This window comes from Paramormyrops kingsleyae, chromosome 11, assembly GCF_048594095.1.
Source record: "Paramormyrops kingsleyae isolate MSU_618 chromosome 11, PKINGS_0.4, whole genome shotgun sequence".
In the NCBI taxonomy this organism is placed as follows: domain Eukaryota; kingdom Metazoa; phylum Chordata; class Actinopteri; order Osteoglossiformes; family Mormyridae; genus Paramormyrops; species Paramormyrops kingsleyae.
In genome coordinates this window covers 24,370,638-24,392,376 of record NC_132807.1, presented here as the reverse complement: position 1 = coordinate 24,392,376, position 21,739 = coordinate 24,370,638, and the positions used below count along the sequence as shown (strand labels likewise).

The 21,739-nt window shown below is 42.8% G+C and overlaps 1 protein-coding gene across 4 annotated transcripts in view; it reads left to right on the top strand.

Annotated features, from left to right (window-relative positions):
- The window catches only part of kcnc1a (potassium voltage-gated channel, Shaw-related subfamily, member 1a), a 36,664-nt gene that overhangs the window by 6,145 nt on the left and 8,780 nt on the right, over nt 1-21,739 (top strand). For all 4 annotated transcript variants that reach the window (XM_023793888.2, XM_023793889.2, XM_023793887.2 and 1 more), the window contains exons 2-3: nt 14,083-15,016; nt 21,356-21,538. In XM_023793888.2, the coding sequence (XP_023649656.1) occupies nt 14,083-15,016; nt 21,356-21,538 (1,117 nt within the window). The remainder of the gene's footprint in view (nt 1-14,082; nt 15,017-21,355; nt 21,539-21,739) is intronic.

Here is a 21,739-nt window from a genome sequence, read left to right as displayed (position 1 = left end):
TGACCGCAGAAGAAGAGTACGGTGACTACAGACTGTATCGCTGCCCAGTTGAGCCCATTAGTTACCAGCACCCAGCATGCAGTTGGGTGTCCTGAGGAGAATTGCTGGCCCAAGGTCTTGACATTGTTTTTCCCTGCCTCTAACATCCATAAAAACAACGACCACAATTTAACCATGAGTCTCTGCGCTTTTTTGCTTTATGCAGGCTGCACAGTCCTTATAAACATGGCTGCCATGTTCAGAATTAAATCTCCCAGTGAAGATCAGCTTAGGATACAGTTGCGCACGTCGTTCAGTTTCCATGGCTCAGGGTCTCCGACTGCGCCGGGTTCAGCGCGCATCTGCGTTTGAAGCAGCACATCAGAGCACAAACCACTGCTCCTCTCACACCTGTACTGCCCCCCCCCCCCACCCCTCCCCGGTCACCATGCCAACCAGGCTATTGGACAGAACTGGAGTATATTCGCTTGCAGGTAGCCAACAGCACGTGACTGCAGGAAATGAAAGAGACGCTGCTACAGTCCTGTTATCTGCCAGGGGCAGCTTTAGATGCATTTCTAGGAATGATGAATGTAAGTGATGAGATATAAATAAGTGAGAGATGCTTTTCAGGTTATAACATGGAGTTTTGAGTGGGAATCAAATTAGAATGGGAATTTACTTGACTGTTAAATCAGGATATTATTTTGAGTTACAGCTTCCTGATCCTTAAAAACTTTACCAAATTGTTTAAATACCGTATTTTTGAAAATTAAACGCAATTTAATTGTTATATAGTTTAAACAACCAATAAATCATGTTTACAGACACACCTGTACATAAACTAGCACCAATTCTTGCATGTTATCTTTGAAAATACCCCATGTCACCATTTTTCAAAAAAATTACTGTGATTTGTGTGGTATTTCTGTCTTTTCCTGCTCCATGTAAACAGGCCAGAAATAAAATCTGATATCACATGTTATACATCCCTGCTACATGAAATTAATGAAATATTACAGGGCAAATTAATGTTCAAATCAATAATGCCCACAAACAAAATCACTTCTCCGGTTGATAATGTAATTGAAATGCTGAAAAGTTTTTCTCGGGTGTCAAAGGAATTATTTAATGCAATTGTGGATTCCTCTCCAGCCCAGGGCATTAAATTTGCGATTAACGGTGACCTCAATTTGATATTTAATATTCTGAGCCGGTCCCTGCTTCCCTTTTGTTCCATCTAAGTTGATATTCCCTGGCTACTTTAACTAATGTGTCTCATTCAAAGTAGCACAGGGGAGGAGTCAGCTAAGAGAGGAAGTGGGAGCACCCATTAATTATACTATAGGACCAGCCCGGCGCTGGGAGTGCTCTGCTCTTACCATTAAGAGTCTTCGCATGTTGTTCAGCTGCTAAGTGACACCAGAATCCTGCTCTAGCTGGGCAACCTTCAGCCTTTACCGTGATGAAAAATAGTGGTTTAAGATACAATGCAGTTTTGACATCCATCCATCCACCCACCCACCCATTCTCCGCTGCTCATCCTGTTTCTGGGTCACGGGGGCAGCAGTCTACGCAGGGATGCCCAGACCTCCTCCTCTCCACAGCGACCTCCAAAAGCTCCTCCCAGGGGATACCAAGGTGTTCCCAAGCCAGCTGAGAGATGTAATCTCCCCAGCGTGTCCTGGGGCTGCTCCGGGGCCTCCTCCCAGTTGGACATGCCCAGAGCTCCTCCCCAGGGAGGCTTCCGGGTGGCATTCTAGCCTGGTGCTCAGATCACCTCTGCTGGCTCCTTTTGAAAGGAACCAGTTTTTACTTATATAAAGTAAAGCTGGGCGATATGGCCTAAAAATAAAATCTCCTATTTTTTTCATAATAAATCTGATTTTCGATTTTAATCGATTTTCCCGTCCCCTACTCAAAATCAAACTACAGATGACAAATAAATGGTTCAAAAAAAGTTTTAGCTTTATTTATTTTTTTAACTTTAGAGTTAAAGTGCAATTTGACAAGCCAAAAAAGATGCTTGTAAATGAGATGGCAGACCACGCCATTGTAAACACTTTTAGAAACTTGTAAAAACTTCTAGCATGTTAATGAATCCCAGCTTTTCCACAGTATGTATGGGCACCATGTCTTTTACAATATACATCGCGACAGCGTTTGTTACCGGCTTCCACCGTGCTCCATTCTTATCATATGGCATACAGTTCGAAAACGTGTCAGGGACGGTTGCTTGTTTAACTTTGGATGTTGTGCTGGTGCTGTGGCTATTTTCATTTCGCTGGGAGCTGCACTTCTCCCACTCCGCTGTGTGCCTCTGCTTTAGGTGCTGGAATAAATTTGTCGTGCTGCTTCCTTTGGTTGCAACAGTTTTTAAACAGACTTTGCAACGAGGACTTGTTTGCTCTGTGTCCGACGGCGCAAAACCGAACCGAACTGTGTTGTTTCTGAATCCGCTACAGTGTCTGGGTGCCCCGCGCTAATGTACCCATGAAGAACGGTGCGTCGCTTTAGTTCCGCTTTTGGCGCTCGCGTGTAAAACAAGTAATAAAATCGATATTCAGAAAAACACATCGTCCTGAATTGTAAATTCGAATTAATCGATAAAATCGATTTATCGCCCACCTATAATATAATTAGTGTGACTCGTTCAATGTGCATCTTTTTAATCTGTATTGTCCTTAATATGTAAATTGCTAATGTGCATTACATGTGTAGCATTAAAATGTTCTGTCCAGAATCAAATAATTTCTAGAAATATGTGCTGTGCAGTTCATGCAGACTGCATGTATGCAGGTTACACGCAGCTACATGCTAACGGTCCCATCAGCCTATATCTGCCAGTGACTCTGTAAGGTAAAGGCTGACCCTTTGAAATGTTTATGGTCATCCCTTCCTGAGACTAATGAAATATCACACAAAGGGCTTCCAAGACTGGACTGTATAAAGGAAAGGATGATTTTTAAATTCAGATGGAATGGCCCCCAAATGGGCAAGTTTAAGTGGGAAAGTCTGGATGGAGGTCAGTGGAGGAAAGAATTATTCTGTCTTTTCATTACTTTAGGAAACCACTTATAGTTTACCCTCTGTTGCTTGCCTTTGGGGCAAAGAGACATTTACCAGGTAGATGGGGCATGTTTTTGTCTTCCATCTAAACATGTCCTTTCAAGTCTTTAGTTCCCGACGGCTCCTTATACCTAACAGGTACATGCACTGCATGCCACACTAAGGCCTCCTCATTTAGTATATTAGCTCTAAATAATGATGGCTTCAGGTTTATTTTCAAATATCAAACCAGTGCAGAAATGTTATTAAATAGGAAACATATTCATAATGAACAGAAAGGCAGTGATGACAACCTGCAGTCATACTCACACCAGCTCAACCAGTTATCCTCCTCACAGCCTTGGGGGGGGGGGGGAGGTTGGAACCTATCCCAGGTGGCACAGGGCATAAAGCTAGGGTACACCTTGGACAGGATGTCAGTTTGTCATTGGGCACGTACAGGAACACTCTCTGCAGGAAGTTCAGAGATGCCAGTTAGTCTGACTTCAGGGCTTTGGACTGCGTAAGGAAACTTATACGATACAGGAGACACGTGCAAACTTCACACGACCCCAACCCTGGAGGTGTAGGGACACCATTCCACCCTCACATGCCTACCTGTGGGTTTGATGGATAAAAGCATGTGACCCTGAAATTCGGAACAGACAGATGTATTGGGGGATTCAGGGTGGGTGACAGTAGAGAGGAAATGGGAGAAGAGGTCTCCTCAATGAGCAAAAAAGCATGGATGTTAAGGTCTGATATGAAGGAAAGCTGAGATTACTCAGAAAAGCAGACTAAAGGACACAAATACATAGGGACGCTACAAACTATGAACTATAAAGATAGTCACCTGTCCAACCTTCACAACATGAATGACCCCAACCCGCCACCATAACTCGATTTTGGTATTGAGAGCCCATTTAGATCCATTGCACAGCAACCAAACTCACAGGTTCCTTGTTTGAAAAGCTTCAGCATTAAAACCACACTGGTCTTAATGGCCTGTTGGGCTGGCTCGCAGCTCTTCTCCTTATTGAAACTGCATTTTCACTTTTGCGACTGGAGATTCCAGTAATGCTTTTCTTTCTGATGTATCCGTTACAATTCCACTCTGCTCATTTTCTAGTGCTCTAGATGAAAAAAATAGGGTGAGCCACATGGTGACCCTAAAAGGAGCTCATATTTACCCAAGTGGCCTTGGAACAATTAACTTTAATTAGGTTTCAGAGGCAGGTCATGCTGTGAGCACCCTTCTATGGTAATTAATGGAGATAAGCCGGTGAGAGGTATTTTACTGCAAATATTTTATTACAAGGCAGATCTGTTCCACTTTCAGACAAGAAGTCTCCATCCAGAAACTGGTACGATTACATATTTTCCAGTTCTATGAAGTTAGAGAAGGTCTCAGGAACAAGCCTGGGTTGCATGGAATAGGATATATTGGTGTCACTATTGGTTTGCTGGGATTTTTTTATGTGTAAAATATGAACCAGGGCATCAGCCAAGCCAGTAATGAAGGGCACCCTTTAATGCTTATGTGTAGGCAGGCAGCCAACTTCTACATGGCTTAAACTTAACTAATTCTGACAGAATCCTCTTCTACTCCTAAGAGCAGGTCCAGCTACTCTCAACCTGCATCCCATCATTCCTCAGTGCTCCAGAGGACCATCCTTCCAGTTTTCTTCAGCAAACATACAGCCACTAATGGCCTCAGCTGAGCCGGTCTGTGACCTCAATGCCAAATGGTGTAGGAACAACCGACTGTGTCTGCTGGACGGGTCCCCTGGCTGTCTGCGCTTGACTGGCATAGTCTGGCATTTAAAAACCGAAAGACAGCTTCAGAAATGTGGGGCAGATTACCCCCCCCCCCCCACATGACTGGCTGTCACCAACTCATGATGCCGTGTTTTTTTTTTTTTTTTTTTTTAATCGAGTTACATTAGTATCCTTCTCTCGTTTGCTTTGTAGATGTGCTGTCACGGAGCTGGCAGCTGATAATGACTGTTCAGAACGGCCGAGAAAAGGTCTTATACATCTTCATTTGCTCAGTCCTCATTGTTTCTAGGCTGCCTCATTAGCTTCTGCAGGGTCACTGATGCTGGGAATGAGTCTCCCTCGGAGGCTCCCTTCCTCACCAGGAAGGTCAGTTGTACACATTTTCATCCGCCGGCCACAGATGTAACGGAGGATTTACATCTGTTGCTTTCTCCCTGCCTCTGGCGCCGGGCCCCCCCAGCGTCCCTGTAATCCCGCGGCGTCCTGTTGCCGCGGCGAGCTGACGCCTGGCTCGCCGATGGATGGAGATATCGGTTGCCAACGAACTGCTTCTCGTGGACGTTCGGCGTGGCGAAGGCCGTGACATGTGACCCACGCTGCGGCAGAAGCAAGCGAGAGTGCCCGGGGCCCCGTGCCACGTGAGCGATGACTCACGGCACACGAAACGCCGCCCCGTCGCGGCCAGCAGCGCCCGCCTTGGGGGGCAGGTACATGGGCACTGTAGCGCCACATAACCGTCTGGACGGCCCGCATGGGCGCCAGCTGCTAGGCCTGGTCACGGTGCTTAGACCTCAGCAAGACATGCTGTGATGACCTGAATAATATACAGCATCGTCTCAGAGATCTGTGCAATAGCATGTAAACGAAATGTAGCCTTCACCAATGCTCATTATTATCATAAATTTGTTTTCTTATTTGATGGCAAAAAAGTATTGCAGTAAAGCTCACTAAAGACTCATGTACAGAGGAAATCTTAGATACGGACATTCAGTGCTCATATTTCATAATCCTAATAATTATCGTAGTGGTCTCAATTTGCCCTAAATCACTATCATTACCGCATAAACAAATTATAGAGAATGTCTTAAAAGCCCATAAAAGGTGATCTCAGCTCATTTTTACCGGACAGAGGTTGATGGGGTTGGAGGTTGACTGAGATGTGTGATGAGGCTAGTGGGCCCAGTCGTATGACCCACCTGAGAGGACAGCGATGACACGCAGGATTTGGTTCAGTCCTGTGGATGGCACTCTTGGTGGGCACCACGCTTATGCTCAAGTGGCAGGGCTGCAGGGTATTCAAAGCAGCCGGTTTCTCGGTTGTGTAAAATTCCTGCCTCGTCAATTCAGCTGCACCTTGCACTAGTACAGTGTGATGCACTGCAGGGTTTTGCTTCATCAGTGTATTGTTTCGTGTGACATTTTTATGAATTAGTTTCAGTGAATTCACAAATAAATTGCCTGGTAATTAAAGCAATAGCTGCAGATCATTTGGTCATTTCCAGACTTGCTCAATGTCATCCAAAAGAAATTGTCACATGGCAAGGATCACCTGAAAGTCAATTCAGCTGAAATTTATTCTTATTAAAATTTTAAATAAGAGATATGTTTTTCAGTGTATCAGTAGGGACCTATTGATTTTTGGGCAAGAATTCAGTTATTAGCATTAACCAGAATATGAGTGAACTACTGACTTGTCTTTTCCACTGAATTTGTAGATAATAACAAGTTCAATTTCAGTATTTAGTTCTATTACAGTAGTTTGGGTCAATTTTCAAATCCTTTTTCTTTTTTTAGGAATATTGCAATATTTATCACAAAAATCTCAAATTTTGCAATGCAATTTTTTTTTTACCAGTGTGGTGCAGCTCTTCATTCTGCAATCTGATGACAGCTCTGTCTCTCTCAATATATGAGGCACTGATCTTTCTTAGGCAAGACTCTGGTAGGAATGATAATCATCTCATTTACCAGCTCTCAGCTTTTCATCAGAGAGGTAAGAGCTACAGTGTGTAAAAGTATTGGTTGAAAAAAATACTGATATTTCGACTGCAGGCTTAGTTATAAGCATCCTTGACACTGTAATTAATTTAGATCTTAAACAGCATCTCCATACTAGGATACAAGGAGCATCTTCAGCATAGCAGTCCTAATATTGGACAAAGAGCAAAACATCAGTCCTTAGGATGTTACTTAGTAGCTGTTTGCACAGCCGCCTGTGAGTCTCATCGAGCAGCATTCAGATGGTAGGCCTCTCCCAAGGAACTGGGCCTCATCTGGGTAGCCGGGCCGTTACTGTGAGCTTTATTTCTGGGGTGAGATACAGAGAAAGCCATAATCACTTATTCATGGGGAGCTGAATCGCTGAACGTTTTAGGCCATTTGGCTTCGTTCTCGTCGGGACGACGGTTCATTACTGTCAGTCAAGACTTAAGATGAAGATTTTATTGTGCATTAGCCTGTGCGGCCATCTGCTAGGCGACAAGGATAATAAAAGAGCCTGTGTGTCTGAACCAGGTGGTCGGGCTTTTCGGGGCGTGTATTAACTGAGCATAAGTTAATTTGGGCCACTTTGGTGCAGAAGATGTACTTCCTGTTCCTTGACATCTGTTTAAAGGGATTGCACTGAGCCACCTCTAAATGCAAACTTCTGAAGCACTTCTAATCTGGTGCATTATTGATCCCTCTGGATATTTTCCTGAAATAGACGTGTGCTTCTGGCAGGTTCCAAGCCCCTTTGCTCCTCATGCTTCCCTAAGACCTGTAGGTCCTAATTAGCTGAAGTCCCTGTTGTCCTCTTGCTCCTTCTGTGCTCTGCCTCCCCTTGTTGCTCATGTCACTCATTAATCATTCCTGCCAGGGTTATTCAACTTAGCTGAATAATCCAGATCAGTCTTGTGATAAATGCAAACAACATAGTTCTTCTAGAGGCAGTGGCTACTTTCTCCATGGGTAGTCCTGACAACAGTGCAAGATTGCAGGGATGTTACCACCATTTATATGTATTGATTTAGCAGATGCTTTTAGGCAAAGTGACATTGACCATTGAAAAAACAGGGCCAGCCGGTCTGTGGAGCAGTCGGAGTTAAAGGTCTTGCTCTAGGGACCGACAGTTGAACTCACTCTGGTGACCACGGGATTTGAACTGGCAACCATCTGGTGATAAGCAGAGTCTAAACTACACACCACTCCTGTCTAATGCCCAGGAACCACTACCATGTCAGGGAACTATAAGCAATTACCATGTCGTCAAAGTGGTATACACTCATCTCCTGTGGCCCGTACTACGAAGCGGGGTTACTTATCGGGGTAACTTGTCGGATTTAAGGTAATCTGGGCAAAATGTAAGTGAACGAATATGAAGTCCATTTAAACTGTGGTACCTTAAATCTGACAAGTTACCCCGATAAGCCAGTAACCCGCTTCGTAGTTCAGGCCACAGGTTTCATCTTTTCAAACTCAAATTTCATCTCATAGTCGTCTTCCAAAGAACAATATTATAATATCTAGAATTTATGTTTGTAAATCACATTTACAATTTTTTATGCTGTTTAGTAAGCACTGACAAATAGTGATGTGTATTATAAGGTGGAAGCTGGAAAAAACCTCTGATGTTGGGGATAGATTTGGGAGCAAACCCCTTAATGCAGACCCAGAACCTGGAAGCAGTTACTCAAGCATTTTGAACATGTGTTCAGTTTCACATGCCATCTATGGGTCCAGCCATGTGTTGGCACATAATCTTATAGCATAGAGTTAAGGTCGGACTGTGAGGTTAGGGAGCTCTGGCCCCCCTCCAGACGTCTCTCTGCCATCGTCTGTAATGCAAACAGGATGATGACTCGCTCTCTGCCCCACTTACTGTGGCTTGGAAACATTCAGTGACTATGGAATTTATCAGGGGTATCATGTTATAGATGTATTGCAGTAAGAGTGAAGGTGATCGGAAAACGACTGATAGACACGTATGTTTTATTACCCAATGTGGACAATGCTAGTCAGGGGTTAAGAGATCTATTCTGCACTTAAGTGTCATGCTGTTTTTTTTAACTAACTTTTAATTTTAGCCAACAATTTTACCGAAATAAAAAATTACAACAGAACGTATCATGACATGACTTTATAATAGTACAACAGCCTAGAGTCCCTTTCCCTTCATATCCGTGAAAAAATTGGCACAACTAATCAAAAAATGGGCTTTAATTCACAGAAGTTACAGTTTATCTCCTGTTACAAATTAACACAGGACGGTAGTTATTCATCAAAGAAAATCTATTTAATATTGCAATGCATTCCATATTCAGAACTATGACAGACAGACCTCCCTGGGGGACGGATGGTCTTTTACTGAATTCATTGTGCTAATTATGAATATAGGCATGAGCTATTTTACTTTCTGAAATGGAAGTCAGAATTTCCGAAAATAGCGTGTTTTGTTCTGTTTACTTAGTTCACTTTATTCAAGAAATAACTAACTTGGTTCCAAGAAGGCCATCATGTGTAATTAATGGAATGTCGGCATGTTGTAAAAGGGAATAATTTTATTGCATAGCTAAAACATTCTAGTGGGTTCTTCGGAGAACAGTTATGTTCATTTTTTTTAAACAGCTTCAAGAAGAATCACAGATTTTCAGTGTGAATATTCAGCCATCATAAAGGCAGCGCAGAGTGCTCAGGATGGTGTGTAGGGGTTGGTTATCGGCTCAGCGTGTCAGGTCGCTGTGCCTGGGTTTGGAAGGTTACTGGTTCCAGTCCCCTGCTCAGCAGAGTGATTCTGCTACTGGGCCCTTAATCCCTAATTGTTCCTGGGCTTGTCAGACCTTCTTCTGAAAAAACTATCTGCTAAAAGATAAAAGCATCGGCTAAATCAATAAAATGTAAATGTAGATGGGCAATGAAGGAGCTGAAACAAAGCTAGTTTATTCAACTCTACTTCATGAAGGATTCTGAAGGTGAAGAAGCAGCAGAGTCTGACAGGGCACAGGGAAGTAGATGAGACCACTTCTTTGGCATGGATATTAAGTAAAGGGAATGAGTATTCCGGAAGCAGAGTCAGCACTTGACAGGATTTTAGCACTTTAGCTATGTGAATGTGAGGCATTATGAAGACAGGGTAGAGAATATCCTAGCACTACTAAGCAACAGTGACCGTCAAGAGAAGCTTACATTATTGGGTTTAAATGTATTTAGAAACTTTCAATTAATTAATTTCAGCATCGGGTTCGTGGCTGGAAATGGGCAGTAATCTACTGGGAATAGATTGTGCATTTCGTGGGAAGCTCGTTTGCGAAATAAATAAATAAGTCACACGGTTTTTCCCGGGTTGCTGGCTGCTTGGCTCAGCTCGCGACGCAAAATGGAGCCGTGCCATCTAACGGCTGGGAAGCAGCAGCGGTGGAATAAATTGCCGTGTTACGCGGAGGAAGGGCATGTTTAAATAGGTCAGGCGGCGGCCGCCCTACCGCTGCTTTATAATTGTTTGCGCTGGTTTGCCGACTTGCCGGGTGCCTGCATAGGACTTCTAATCGGTACCTGGCTCTCCTCTACGTTGTCATGGACTTACAGTAAATGGAAAAGTGGATATCAATTACCTGGTACAAGTGACTGTAATTTGGTTCAGGTGTGATGGAACCAAATGTATATGTAGTGTAAGGCACAAACAGTGCTTACTTAATTCATTAATAATATGTCAAATTTATTGGTTTTATAACAAAAATAATTACTTAAGTCACTTATTTACAATATATACTGTATCATTAGAAATGACCAGTAGTTTCAAGCAGTAAAAAACTGAAACCCAAATTATAGTTAAAAGAGCTGTTCTGAGTTAAAAAGTTAATTGACAAGCAATCTCATTGGGTGCTTATTAATTAGTAACACCTTTGCAATAATGTAAAACACTGGACATCTGTGTTCAGTATCCCTTTGGGAGCCAGTGACTACAATTGCAATTAATAGCAAACTGAGAAGAAGAGAACTGAAGTCAGTCTTTTTTGAGTCAGTCAAAAAATTATGACAATAAAAAGTGTGGCAGATATGTGCAGATATTTTAAACATTGCTTGTCAAAGGACTGTTGTTATGAAACCAATAAATTTGCAACATTTTTACAGAACTAAGCAAGTATCCCAAGACTTTCTGTGAGCACTGTATGTGATGTGGAGAGGCATGGAGACCCCAGGGTGGGGCCGACTCAGGTGACGAGCCCATCCAATCAGGTGATGAGCCCATCCAGTCAGGTGACAAGACAATCCAATCAGGTGACAAGCCTAACCAACCAGAAGCCGAGACCATCCAATTACCTCTGCCATGTTATGAGGGATATAAACTGGATTTTTTTTTCTTGGATCCAGCTCACGCGGCTACTTGTAATAATCTGCCCAAAGGTGCAGTGCTCCTTCTTTCTGGTGCAAATCGCCATGCCAAAGCTGAAAAAACCTTTTTCATTTTTTTCTTGATCCCTCTCCTCCATTTTGTTAAGCTTGTAGCCCGATTCCATCCTCCCATCCAAACGTCAGATGATTCTGCTCTCCATCCCAAGCGGAGCAACCACACCACAAAAGTCATATTATATTTAGCTTAGTGCTTAGCGCTCTCGGTCTCCCTTCCAAAATGTGGCAAAAGATTTTTTTTTCCGCCTTGTTATATTTCCTGCTCATTCTCTGCATTTCTCACATGTGTACCAGCTAAACCCACTGGGGAAAATATATAAATCTGCCAATATAATTTCTTTCCTGGAGTGTAAATGGTTTAAATTCTGTCTGTAATTTTTAGTTTAGTGAGTAATTCAAATTTAAACTGTTAAGTGAAACATATTTATCTAAAATATATTTTAAAAATATTATATGACATACGAGGGCTAAAAATTTGTGGCCCAGGTTTGCTACATATGTTGGCTTCAAATAGTCATCCAGTAAGATATTTGTTTTTCAGTCGACCAGCTGTAAACTATAAATCATCCATTAGTTAAGGAAACATTTGCCTAGCATTTCAGTGAGTAAGGATAGTTTGAGATTACAGATACTCATCAATACTCTAAGCATGGTCACAGCAGTCCCTGATGAACAAAAATATGAACAGTCCATATGAACAAAAATAATTCAGGTGTAAATCAGATGAATGTTATCCATATCTAGGCTAAGCTGAAACGGTGTTTCAGGAGTTGAATGAAGTGTGTCAGGACAGCAGTTGGCAATGTCCATTGGTGGGTTTTAGGATAAAGTATTGGACATTGGCATTGACTGGATGTTATTGATTGTAAATATGGAATGAGAGAGAAAATCAAGGAATGCCATAAAGAGCCAACATAAAATTTAAGCAGAGCACAAGTGCTTTATAGTCAAAGTGAGAATATCTCCGCTTCCTTCTACAAATTTTTTTAAACAGGAAATGAAAAGGAAAAGTCAAATATGTGTCAGAGAGCTGTAAAAGGGGTGGAGAGGGAGAAGGCATCTACAGCTGGTAACCAAGGTAACTGTGACATGAAATGAGAAGGAAATGTATTGATATGCCCCATCACATGGCACTTCTGAAATGCCAGACTATCAGTACAGCTAATGATATTTTAGAAAGCCTGATTATTGAATTATGTTGTGCAAAATATTTTTTCGACTTGAGTTTTTCCTGCCCCCTCTTGATTCCTGAGACTAAGTGGCAAAAATACACATAAACTTGTAGTAAGAACAGTTTTCCAACCCAATATGCCCAAGCATGGTGCTGTTTTGTTTGGATCACTAGAGATTTGACTTAAAGGCCTTTTCCAGCCAGAATCCTTTCTTTCATTGGAAAAGCAGCATGTTGGAAACTGTTTTCATCCTTTGTGTGAGAGTTGACTTGCTTTCAGGTTTTGGGTTTAGCAGCAGAGGGAAGAGAGGACAGAGGAAATGCAAAATAAAGCTCTATTGCTTTTCTCTTTCAGATGTACGGCCGGCCTAATTCTTCCTCACACCTCACACTCACCCACGAGACTCACTTATTCACAACTCCGTGCTGTGCTTTGATATCAGCTCATTAAATCAAACCTGCAAAACCTTTCATGGCAATAGCATCTGATAGTTTACGCTCAAATTATATTTTATTTACTGTCGATTGAAATAATTAATAGGTTATTACGGACATTTGTAGTTGGAATGATTTTGTCGCCTTCAAATTCGGCTGGTAGGCCTGACATGCTGTAGTTAAACACTGTGCCTAAAAATGCATCTGTCAGCCAGTCTCTGCACACCCAACAAATAACAGATAAAGACAACCACATTGTGCTTAATTCTAGACTAATTCAGTAGCAATTACAACAGTTCAGCACAGCCGTGACTTAATTTCCCTCCTCTGTCGTTCACGCAGGAGCCATAACCAGAGCATCTTGCCTTTTAGTTGGCAGCTCTTGGAAAAAGCAGACTTAAAAAGACTGTATGATGGCTGAATTCCATCTTGATCACACGATTCCCCAGCGTAACACAATCTCCTGGGAAGAAGAAGCAGTGCAGCAAACTTCCGTTTAAAGCTGAACAGATGGAATTTAGTAGGAAGTCTCAGCAAATGCGACTGCTTTAGTGAAGTGGGGATTCATTTGTACCCAGGATGTTCATTTGGAACTTTTGTTGTTTTTATTAATTATGTGTCCCTCCAAAATGCTGGAGTATATTCATTAGGAAATGTATTTATAGTCCCTTGTACATGATATAAAAAGGATATATAAAATTAGCTTTTCTTCATAAATAGTCGCCTGGTGCACTGTTAGACGATGGTCTTATTTCAAGTGTCAGGAGATGTGGATTGATTTCCAATGCAGAGTGTTACTGATGCCAAAGTATTGTGATCAGCTGCTTCTTAAAGGGGCTCTTGTTCTGCATTCTGCCGCTGGTAAGCTGACTTACACTCCCGGCACGCTTGTCTTGCGTTACCTTCTCGGGGGCTCTGTAATCAGGCTGATTAATGGGAGACCGTGCCGAGCGCCGTGTGATGCGTCTCGCAGTCGGCGGGCGCTTTCTAGGCCGGAGTTGCAAAGTCGCAGTCGCCGAGGCCAGACTGAAAGAGACAGGAAGACCACAGCAGGCTGAGTGGCCTCGTCCACAGTGTGCCACACGCCTTGCCAGTTCGGACAGCCTGTTTGCTCAGCACTAGCATGTACAGAGTGAAAATGCAGTTCCTTGGGTTTCATACAGCACCCTGGGGGTGAAACCTCTGACCCATATTTTGTAGAAATTGAGGAGCTCAAAGGATAAGCCATGTTGGTTTGCACTTCCCCTGCTCACTCTGTCCCTTTCTCTTTCTCTGTCTCCCAGTGGGTGGCGTTTGCGTCGCTGTTCTTCATCCTGGTGTCCATCACCACGTTCTGCCTGGAGACGCACGAGGCCTTCAACCCCATCACCAATCGCACGGAATGGGTGAAGGTGGACAACATCACGACGGAGCACGTGTACCAGGAGACCGAGACTGTGGTCTACCTCACCTACATCGAGGGCGTGTGCGTAGTGTGGTTCACATTCGAGTTCCTCATCCGCATCACCTTCTGTCCAGACAAGCTGGAGTTTGTCCGGAACAGCCTCAATATTATCGACTTTGTGGCGATTCTGCCTTTCTACCTAGAGGTGGGGCTGAGTGGTCTGTCTTCCAAAGCAGCCAAGGATGTATTGGGCTTCCTGAGGGTGGTCCGCTTCGTGCGGATCCTGCGAATCTTCAAGCTGACCCGCCATTTCGTGGGTCTTCGGGTCCTGGGCCACACGCTGCGGGCCAGTACCAACGAGTTCCTGCTGCTCATCATCTTCCTGGCTCTAGGAGTGCTGATCTTTGCCACCATGATCTACTACGCTGAGCGCATTGGTGCCAAGCCCAACGACCCAAGGGCCAGTGAACATACGCACTTCAAGAACATTCCAATTGGGTTTTGGTGGGCCGTGGTGACCATGACCACCCTGGGGTATGGTGATATGTACCCCCAGACGTGGTCTGGCATGCTGGTGGGGGCCCTGTGTGCCCTGGCTGGGGTGTTGACCATCGCCATGCCTGTTCCCGTCATCGTCAACAACTTCGGAATGTACTACTCCTTGGCAATGGCTAAGCAGAAGTTACCAAAGAAAAAGAACAAGCATATTCCCAGACCGCCGCAGCTCGGCTCGCCTAACTTCTGTAAGTCAGGTGTAAATTCACCCCATCACAGCACTCAGAGTGACACCTGTCCCCTGGCACAAGAAGAGATTATAGAAAGGAACAGAGCAGGTAGGAACCTTCTCGGAGGCATGATCAAAATACAGGAATATAGAAAGACAACCCACCCTCCATTTGTTCTCCCTTAATTTCCATCTTACTGCTAATCTGAACATCACAGAAGGTTCCCTTCTAACATGCCATTATACTCCAAAGACAACCGTCACAAAACTTCCATCACCCTTTAACGTCAGTTTTTTCTCACTAGGTCTCTAAACTCCTACCTGTACTTAAGCCTCATGTATCATTCGTCCTACCACTTTCACACACTCTCCCAGCCTCTTCCCCTTTGGTTTTTGTCCATATCTCCTCCATCTAGCCCTGAACCTCCTCTTTTCACTCCTGATGCCCCTAACTCCTCCAACATGTGACTTCTTCTCAGTGCTTAATGGATAAATGCAGTAGCACATTCATTCATTAGCTGCTAAAATCACTCTCAGTTCTGTCAGCTCTATTTAATTGCTATTTCCTGCCACCTCAGTCAAGAACTGGTCATTCTACTCTTTTGCCCTTGTAGATATTACTGCCATTTCTGTTGCAGTTTTTTTTTCTGTTTGGGTCTGCTGGGTTGTGAGAGACACAGATCAATGGTTTGAGAAGAATGAGGAATTGGAGTCTGTGTTAAAGGAAATGGATTCTTTGTACTGCAGGTTGAAATTCCTTAGCATGTTCTGAGACAGGACAACAAATCAGGGCCACAACAAACATACAACAGTTGTCAGGCAAGTGTTTATCTGGATGCCTTAATAGGGCCTGAAGCATCAGTGCTTATTTTGATCAACAAAGCACAGGTAATGCTGGGTGATTTCAGCAGAGAGAGCAAACACAACCCTATCATACAGATTTTATTACAGGTTTCCTGTTTTAAGATGTTTGGGAGGATAGGAGAAGAGCGACTCATAAGATGGGATGTAGGGGGCTAACATACCAATGCATGCAGACAGGGAATGAGGATCTGGGGGGTCAAATGAAATCTCCCTGATTCATTATGCTTTATTTGCTATTTTCACAAGTCTAAGTACAGGTGCATTGTCCATTTTTTCACGTATCCCATCTTGCTCTTCTTATGGCACTTTTACATCGGCATACCGGGTCTGAGGCACAGTCAAACCATACCGCGAAGAGAGACTAGTTACAGCGCGGTTCCAGCGCGGTTCCAGCTCACTTCGGTTTTCCACTGCAGAAGGGTCGGCTCGGTAAATGCGTTGCCAGGTTTGGAGAGTCACATTGACGTAAAACCGAAGAGACGCTTCTTTACTGTTCACATGGTGTACATCATGATTTACTGCTATTATGATTAAGTGCTAGTTCCCGCTCGAATTGTCTGTGAGATTCTCTGTGTTATGTTGTGCAATTAGCATTTGCTTGCGTAAATTTATATTGCAGATCCATTCAGTTCAGCTTTCTATAGTGCTATTTTCAGTAGGTGGTTGGAAATTTTCATGTTCCAGGTTATCGGGAATGCATCAATATATCACGATGTGTGATACCTCTAATAATGAATAATATACAGAATATACCCTTTTCCCCCTTCAGATAATCCATGCTTATTGATGCAGAACACCGGTATCTCTGTGCATTTCACAACCAATCAGATGGTGGTAATGCAACCAGCTCGGTTTAGTCGCGCTTTCAGCCCCGCTAGTAAGCAGCGCCATGTCAGCGCGGGTACGACTCGCATAATTTTCAATAGAAAACCATCTCTTCATGGTACGGCTTGGTTCTTGGTGGTGGCAGAAAGGTGCCAATGCACTCACACATATTTACAATTAATAGTGAGGGTGGGGTCAGGCCATTTATTCAGCACCCTTGGAGCATTTAACCGTGAATGAATATCATTCAAATGGGATGATCAAAATCTATAGCGTGGTATCCTTGTTTTTTTCTACAAACTGAAAATCAAAAGTGGAAGCAGGTACTGTAAAGTCCCTCTCTTTTAATGTAAATATTAAAAGTCTGAGATGCTGCTTTTTAACAAATCAGTTTAAAGAGACAATCAAGATTTTATTACAGTATTAGCCTGTGAAATTTGAACACTTACTGCTAAATTTCAAAGCTAATACCTTTTATTCCCACTAAATATGCAGTAAATATCGAAACAGAATCGTGCCACAGTCACCTCGCGCCTGCAGGGCTCTCGCTCAAGGTGTAGAGACTAATTTTTGTTGCCATATGCAGGTCATCACCTGTTGACTTTGCAATTCTTGTGTGAAATTCTCCTTTAAGAAGTAGTGACCGAGGAAAACGAAAGCGTGTCTGTGGCAGCGGCGGGACACCGTGTTGTTGGCAGCAGGGATCGTGGCGCGTCCAGCAGGGAGGGCATGTGTAATGCTGGCGAGGCAGTGCAGTCGCTCCCTTTCGGTGTTCGAGGGGCCGAGCTGTGCTCCGCCTCATCGGTTTCGCACGCAAGGACCAGCCAGGCTGTGAAAGCTCAGACTCCATGGCCAGACCGTCACAGGCCACAGCTGAGACAGACAGTAAACCGCAAAGGAAACCCACAAACAGACTCTGTTCCATTAGGCTACCTTTCTGTGCTACTCTGACTCCAGCAACTTTGTGGCTGTGGCATGGTTACGCAACTGTCTGCACTTCTACTCCCTGGATACTACTCCATTAGCATTTGTGTCTGAAGCACAGACAAGACTAATAGGGCTGATCTCAGGACTGTGAGCGCATTGCTTGGGGTGCTAGACTGTGAGCTTCTGTGACTTATTTTTCACCATTGCAAAGATGCAGGGTAGATGTAGTGAGTACAGTACCTGCAACTGTGATGCCAGCCAGCCTGCCTGGCGAGAGGCCAAGGAGCCGAGGCAGCTGGGTCAGCTACTGGGACGAGGCGCGTGAAATTATACAGACGGCAGATTTGAGACTTTGGAAACTGTGCAGAAAGCCCATATGGGAGACATGCATGCATTTTGCAGGAGTTTTTGACAGGTCTCAGATATGTGACATAACACCATGTGCCAATAATGTATTATAACATTTCCAAAGCTCTCCATTGTGCTCTCAGTTGCAGGGTGGTAGTTAATCCCTTGTACCGGTTGCCTGTACTCAAGCAGCATCATATGACCCTAATAATGAGATTCTCTCTGTAGTGCCTAAAGATGGTCCACCTAGGAGGAGCTCCAAGCAAGAACCTGAAATGTTCTGGTGATGAGACCGTATAAGATTAAAATGCCATCTTTATTATCCACAAACAGATAACCTGAATGAACAGAAGCTTCATTTATATTTAATTAGTACAGCATAGCCTGTACTGAATAAATAGTATGGATGGACAGATGGATGGACGGATGGATAGATGGATGGATGGCACAATATAAAAATCAGTAGAAAGAAGTTACCTACAGAAACATTAAGAATTTAAAGGAAATGAAATGTCAGATTCTGTACATTTTAACAATGTTTTTTTGCTGATTTAAATGTCAGAAGCTACATGTAACTACTGTTCTCTTGTATGCATGCGATGCAAGGACACTTATTTTACATATTTAAGATTTGTTGGAACAATAGACATAATCTTTAAATTTGAGGTTCTGTAATCTTGTTGTAGCTGAATCAATTCAGCATCAGCACTAACCCACACAAACACACACATGCATAAAGAGAGTCTTGGAGCCTATTCAGTGTATTTATCTTGACAGCACCTTATACAGTGTGATTCTCTGAGGCAGTCAGCAATCTGCAATTGTTCTGTATGATTTACAGTTTGGATTCTGAGTGTTTAAAATGGCTCGGTCCCATATGCTGAGAAATGGTTCCCAGGGTAGACTGGATTAGCTCCATTCAATCAAAATCCAGCTATTCAGTTACTATGGTGAATCAGTTACTGAACAGAAGAATATAAAACTCTTTAATTAAGCAAAAATTCCAATGCTGGGGAAAGTCTTGGTGTAAGCAATAGTGATGGCTGCAATCTAAAATGATATACAGTGGTACCTCGGTTCTCGAACTTAATCTGTTCCGGACTCCGGATCGAATCCTAAAAAGTTTGAGTTCTGATCGAATTTTTCCCACAAAAAATAATGGAAAACCAATTAATTGGTTCCCAGCCCCCCAAAATTACACCTAAATATGTTTTTTTGTTTTTTTTTTTAGCATTTAAACACAAAATGAACAGGATAAGACAAGAAGAGCATTTTTTCTTAATGGCTTCCAAAACGATAAAGATCTTATCCCAACATTACTCCTGTCCTGCTCCGATCATCCGCTCCTTCCGTGTGCCACGCCCCCTTGTTAACCTCGTGTGGGATCCCCATGTGATCAACTGTTTCTGGTTGTTGTCATTAGTCCTCTGTATTAAGTTCGCGTTTCAGTTTGTTTCCCCAGTCCGGTCATTGGGTGCGTTCGACTTGCTTACAGCGCTGGCTTAAAGCAATGCATTCTGATCCTGACGCAATGCATTATGGTTAGATGCATTGCGACCTCTCACCCGGCTGCACAAACTTGAACCGCCTCCGTGACGACACACCTTTGCCCTTATTGGCTGAAGAGTTTAGTTACACGCATAACGTTTGTATCCCTGGCAATTCTGATGCGTAATCTGCTATTTCTCCCGAATATCACGTAAAGCAGTGAGAACTGGTTTTCAGTTAATTTACCTGGTAAAATAAAGTTTAAATAAATGACATAAATGCTCTAATAGTACACGTAAGTTAGTGGTTTATTTATTGTTAGTTACTGTAATGTTGCGCTGCTTTATTTGGTTAATCGTCCAGTCTGTGAAGAAGGCATTCAAGTAAGAATTGCATTGTAGTATGACTCATTTCCTGGCGCGTACAATTTATATTAGGTCAGCGTTCACGGTTCGACTTCTGATATTCAGATCGAATTCTAGGTCAAACTGGTTTGTTCGACTTTCAAGAAATTCGAGTTCTAGTGAGTTCGAGAACCGAGGTACCACTGTAATTATTTTCATTAATTCCGTCTGGCTATGATGTGAGGCTTACTGGCCTCAGAGGAAGCTTACTCAGATGAAAGAACCTGAACATTTATACCTGAGCTTGGCAAATTCTGGTTTCCTCATACTGCAGGCTATTTTCAGTTTGTTCCCAGTGAACCCCCATTTAATTTAGCGTGATTGAGCTGTTGAACCCTGTAAGTCCCTGATTTTTTTCAACTGTGTTAAGTGCGAAACGAGTGCTGCTCAAGGAGTGCCTGTAAATGTGATGAATGAAAGTATAGAAGCAGCACTCTGCATAAATTCTGAGTGCTGGCCTGCTTGAAAGCTATGGAGCTCATGAAAATTATTATTATTACCTGAATGTGAAGTGTGATACAATATATCTTTGCAGATATTTTAAACCTGCGTAGTGATTATAGCGTAATGAGCTTACAAAGCTCAGGAAGTCAGATTTGTGAGGGGAAGGGTATTTGTAATATTTTGCGAGTTTTTATTTTTCCAGATGTATTTAACTAAAATGTACTTATTTTCGGCATGGTGACTCAGTGGGTAGCACTGTGGCTTCACACCTCCACGATTGCATATTTGTTCCCTACCTGGCTCCTTGCATGCTCTTCCTGTGTTCATATACATTTCCTCCCACGGCCGAAAGACATATTTAGGCAGATTTATGTTGCTGAGTTATTGGATGCGTGAGTGCTCTGTGATGGGTTGTCATCCCGCGTGGAGTGTCCCTGCCTCGTGCTTACTGCTCACTGTGACCCTGCATGATGGAAAATGGGTACCGGTAAATGGATATATTAAATTTCCACAGAAAAGAAAAACTTGTCCTTGTTACTATTATCTTCTGAGTTATATTTTAGACAGAAGCAATCAGTTCACTTTTTTGATATTGAATAGAAATATATAACAGAATTTTTATATTTAAATTGATAAGGATGGGGTTTATTTATTTGTTATATGTTTCGTTAAAGTGGTTTTGGGACACACAAATAGGTTAAAAATATTAGTCTTTGTACCGGTGTTACTTCCTTGATAAATGTTAATATAGTTATGTTTGTCCAATCAAACATTTCTAGAGAGATGGTGTTTTTGCAGTAATTTACGCTGTAAGTTTATATTTTGAAACTTTTATCGGGTGTTGTAAAATTGATTAAGAAAAAAATTGTGTAATTTTAAATTAGCATGAATCTGGAGGGAAAATAACATTTTGGTCAGTTCTGACTGAACATGTATGAATAATCGAAAGCTGTGCTTTTGAAAAAGATTTTGACAGGTGATGCAAGGGAATCCGCTGCTGCTGTTTTTCCTCATTCTGTAAAATGTGCATTTCCTCCAAGCCAGCAGGTGGTGCTCGTAATTTTTTTTTTGTTAATTTCACAAACAAATGATAAAATGCTCTCTCTGCAGAGTTCGCTTTGTCTCACTTGTATCTGTGTGTTTTTAAGATCCAAAATTGAATGGGGAAGCAGCTAAGGCGGCGCTGGCAAATGAAGACTGTCCTCATATAGACCAGGCCATATCCCCCGAGGATGGCCAGGTCTTTAGCCCGGGTGAGAGGAATGAGCCACCCTGTTTCTTGGTGTCCACGACCGAACGGCCCAGCCACACAGGAGGAAGAGTAAGGAAGGGTAAGTATAAAAGCCAAAATACAGCAAAAACACAAATCTTCCTCTTTTACAGGACATGAACCTGAGCAGAAACAGTAAACCGCTAAAAGCCACTGTAATAATGGGTTGGAATATGTGACGATCGCTTGCTCCTGTACCCTACACATTTTAAGTGACTCCTTCCAATTATACAAGCTTACAAAACTGTGTGTCACTCTCACT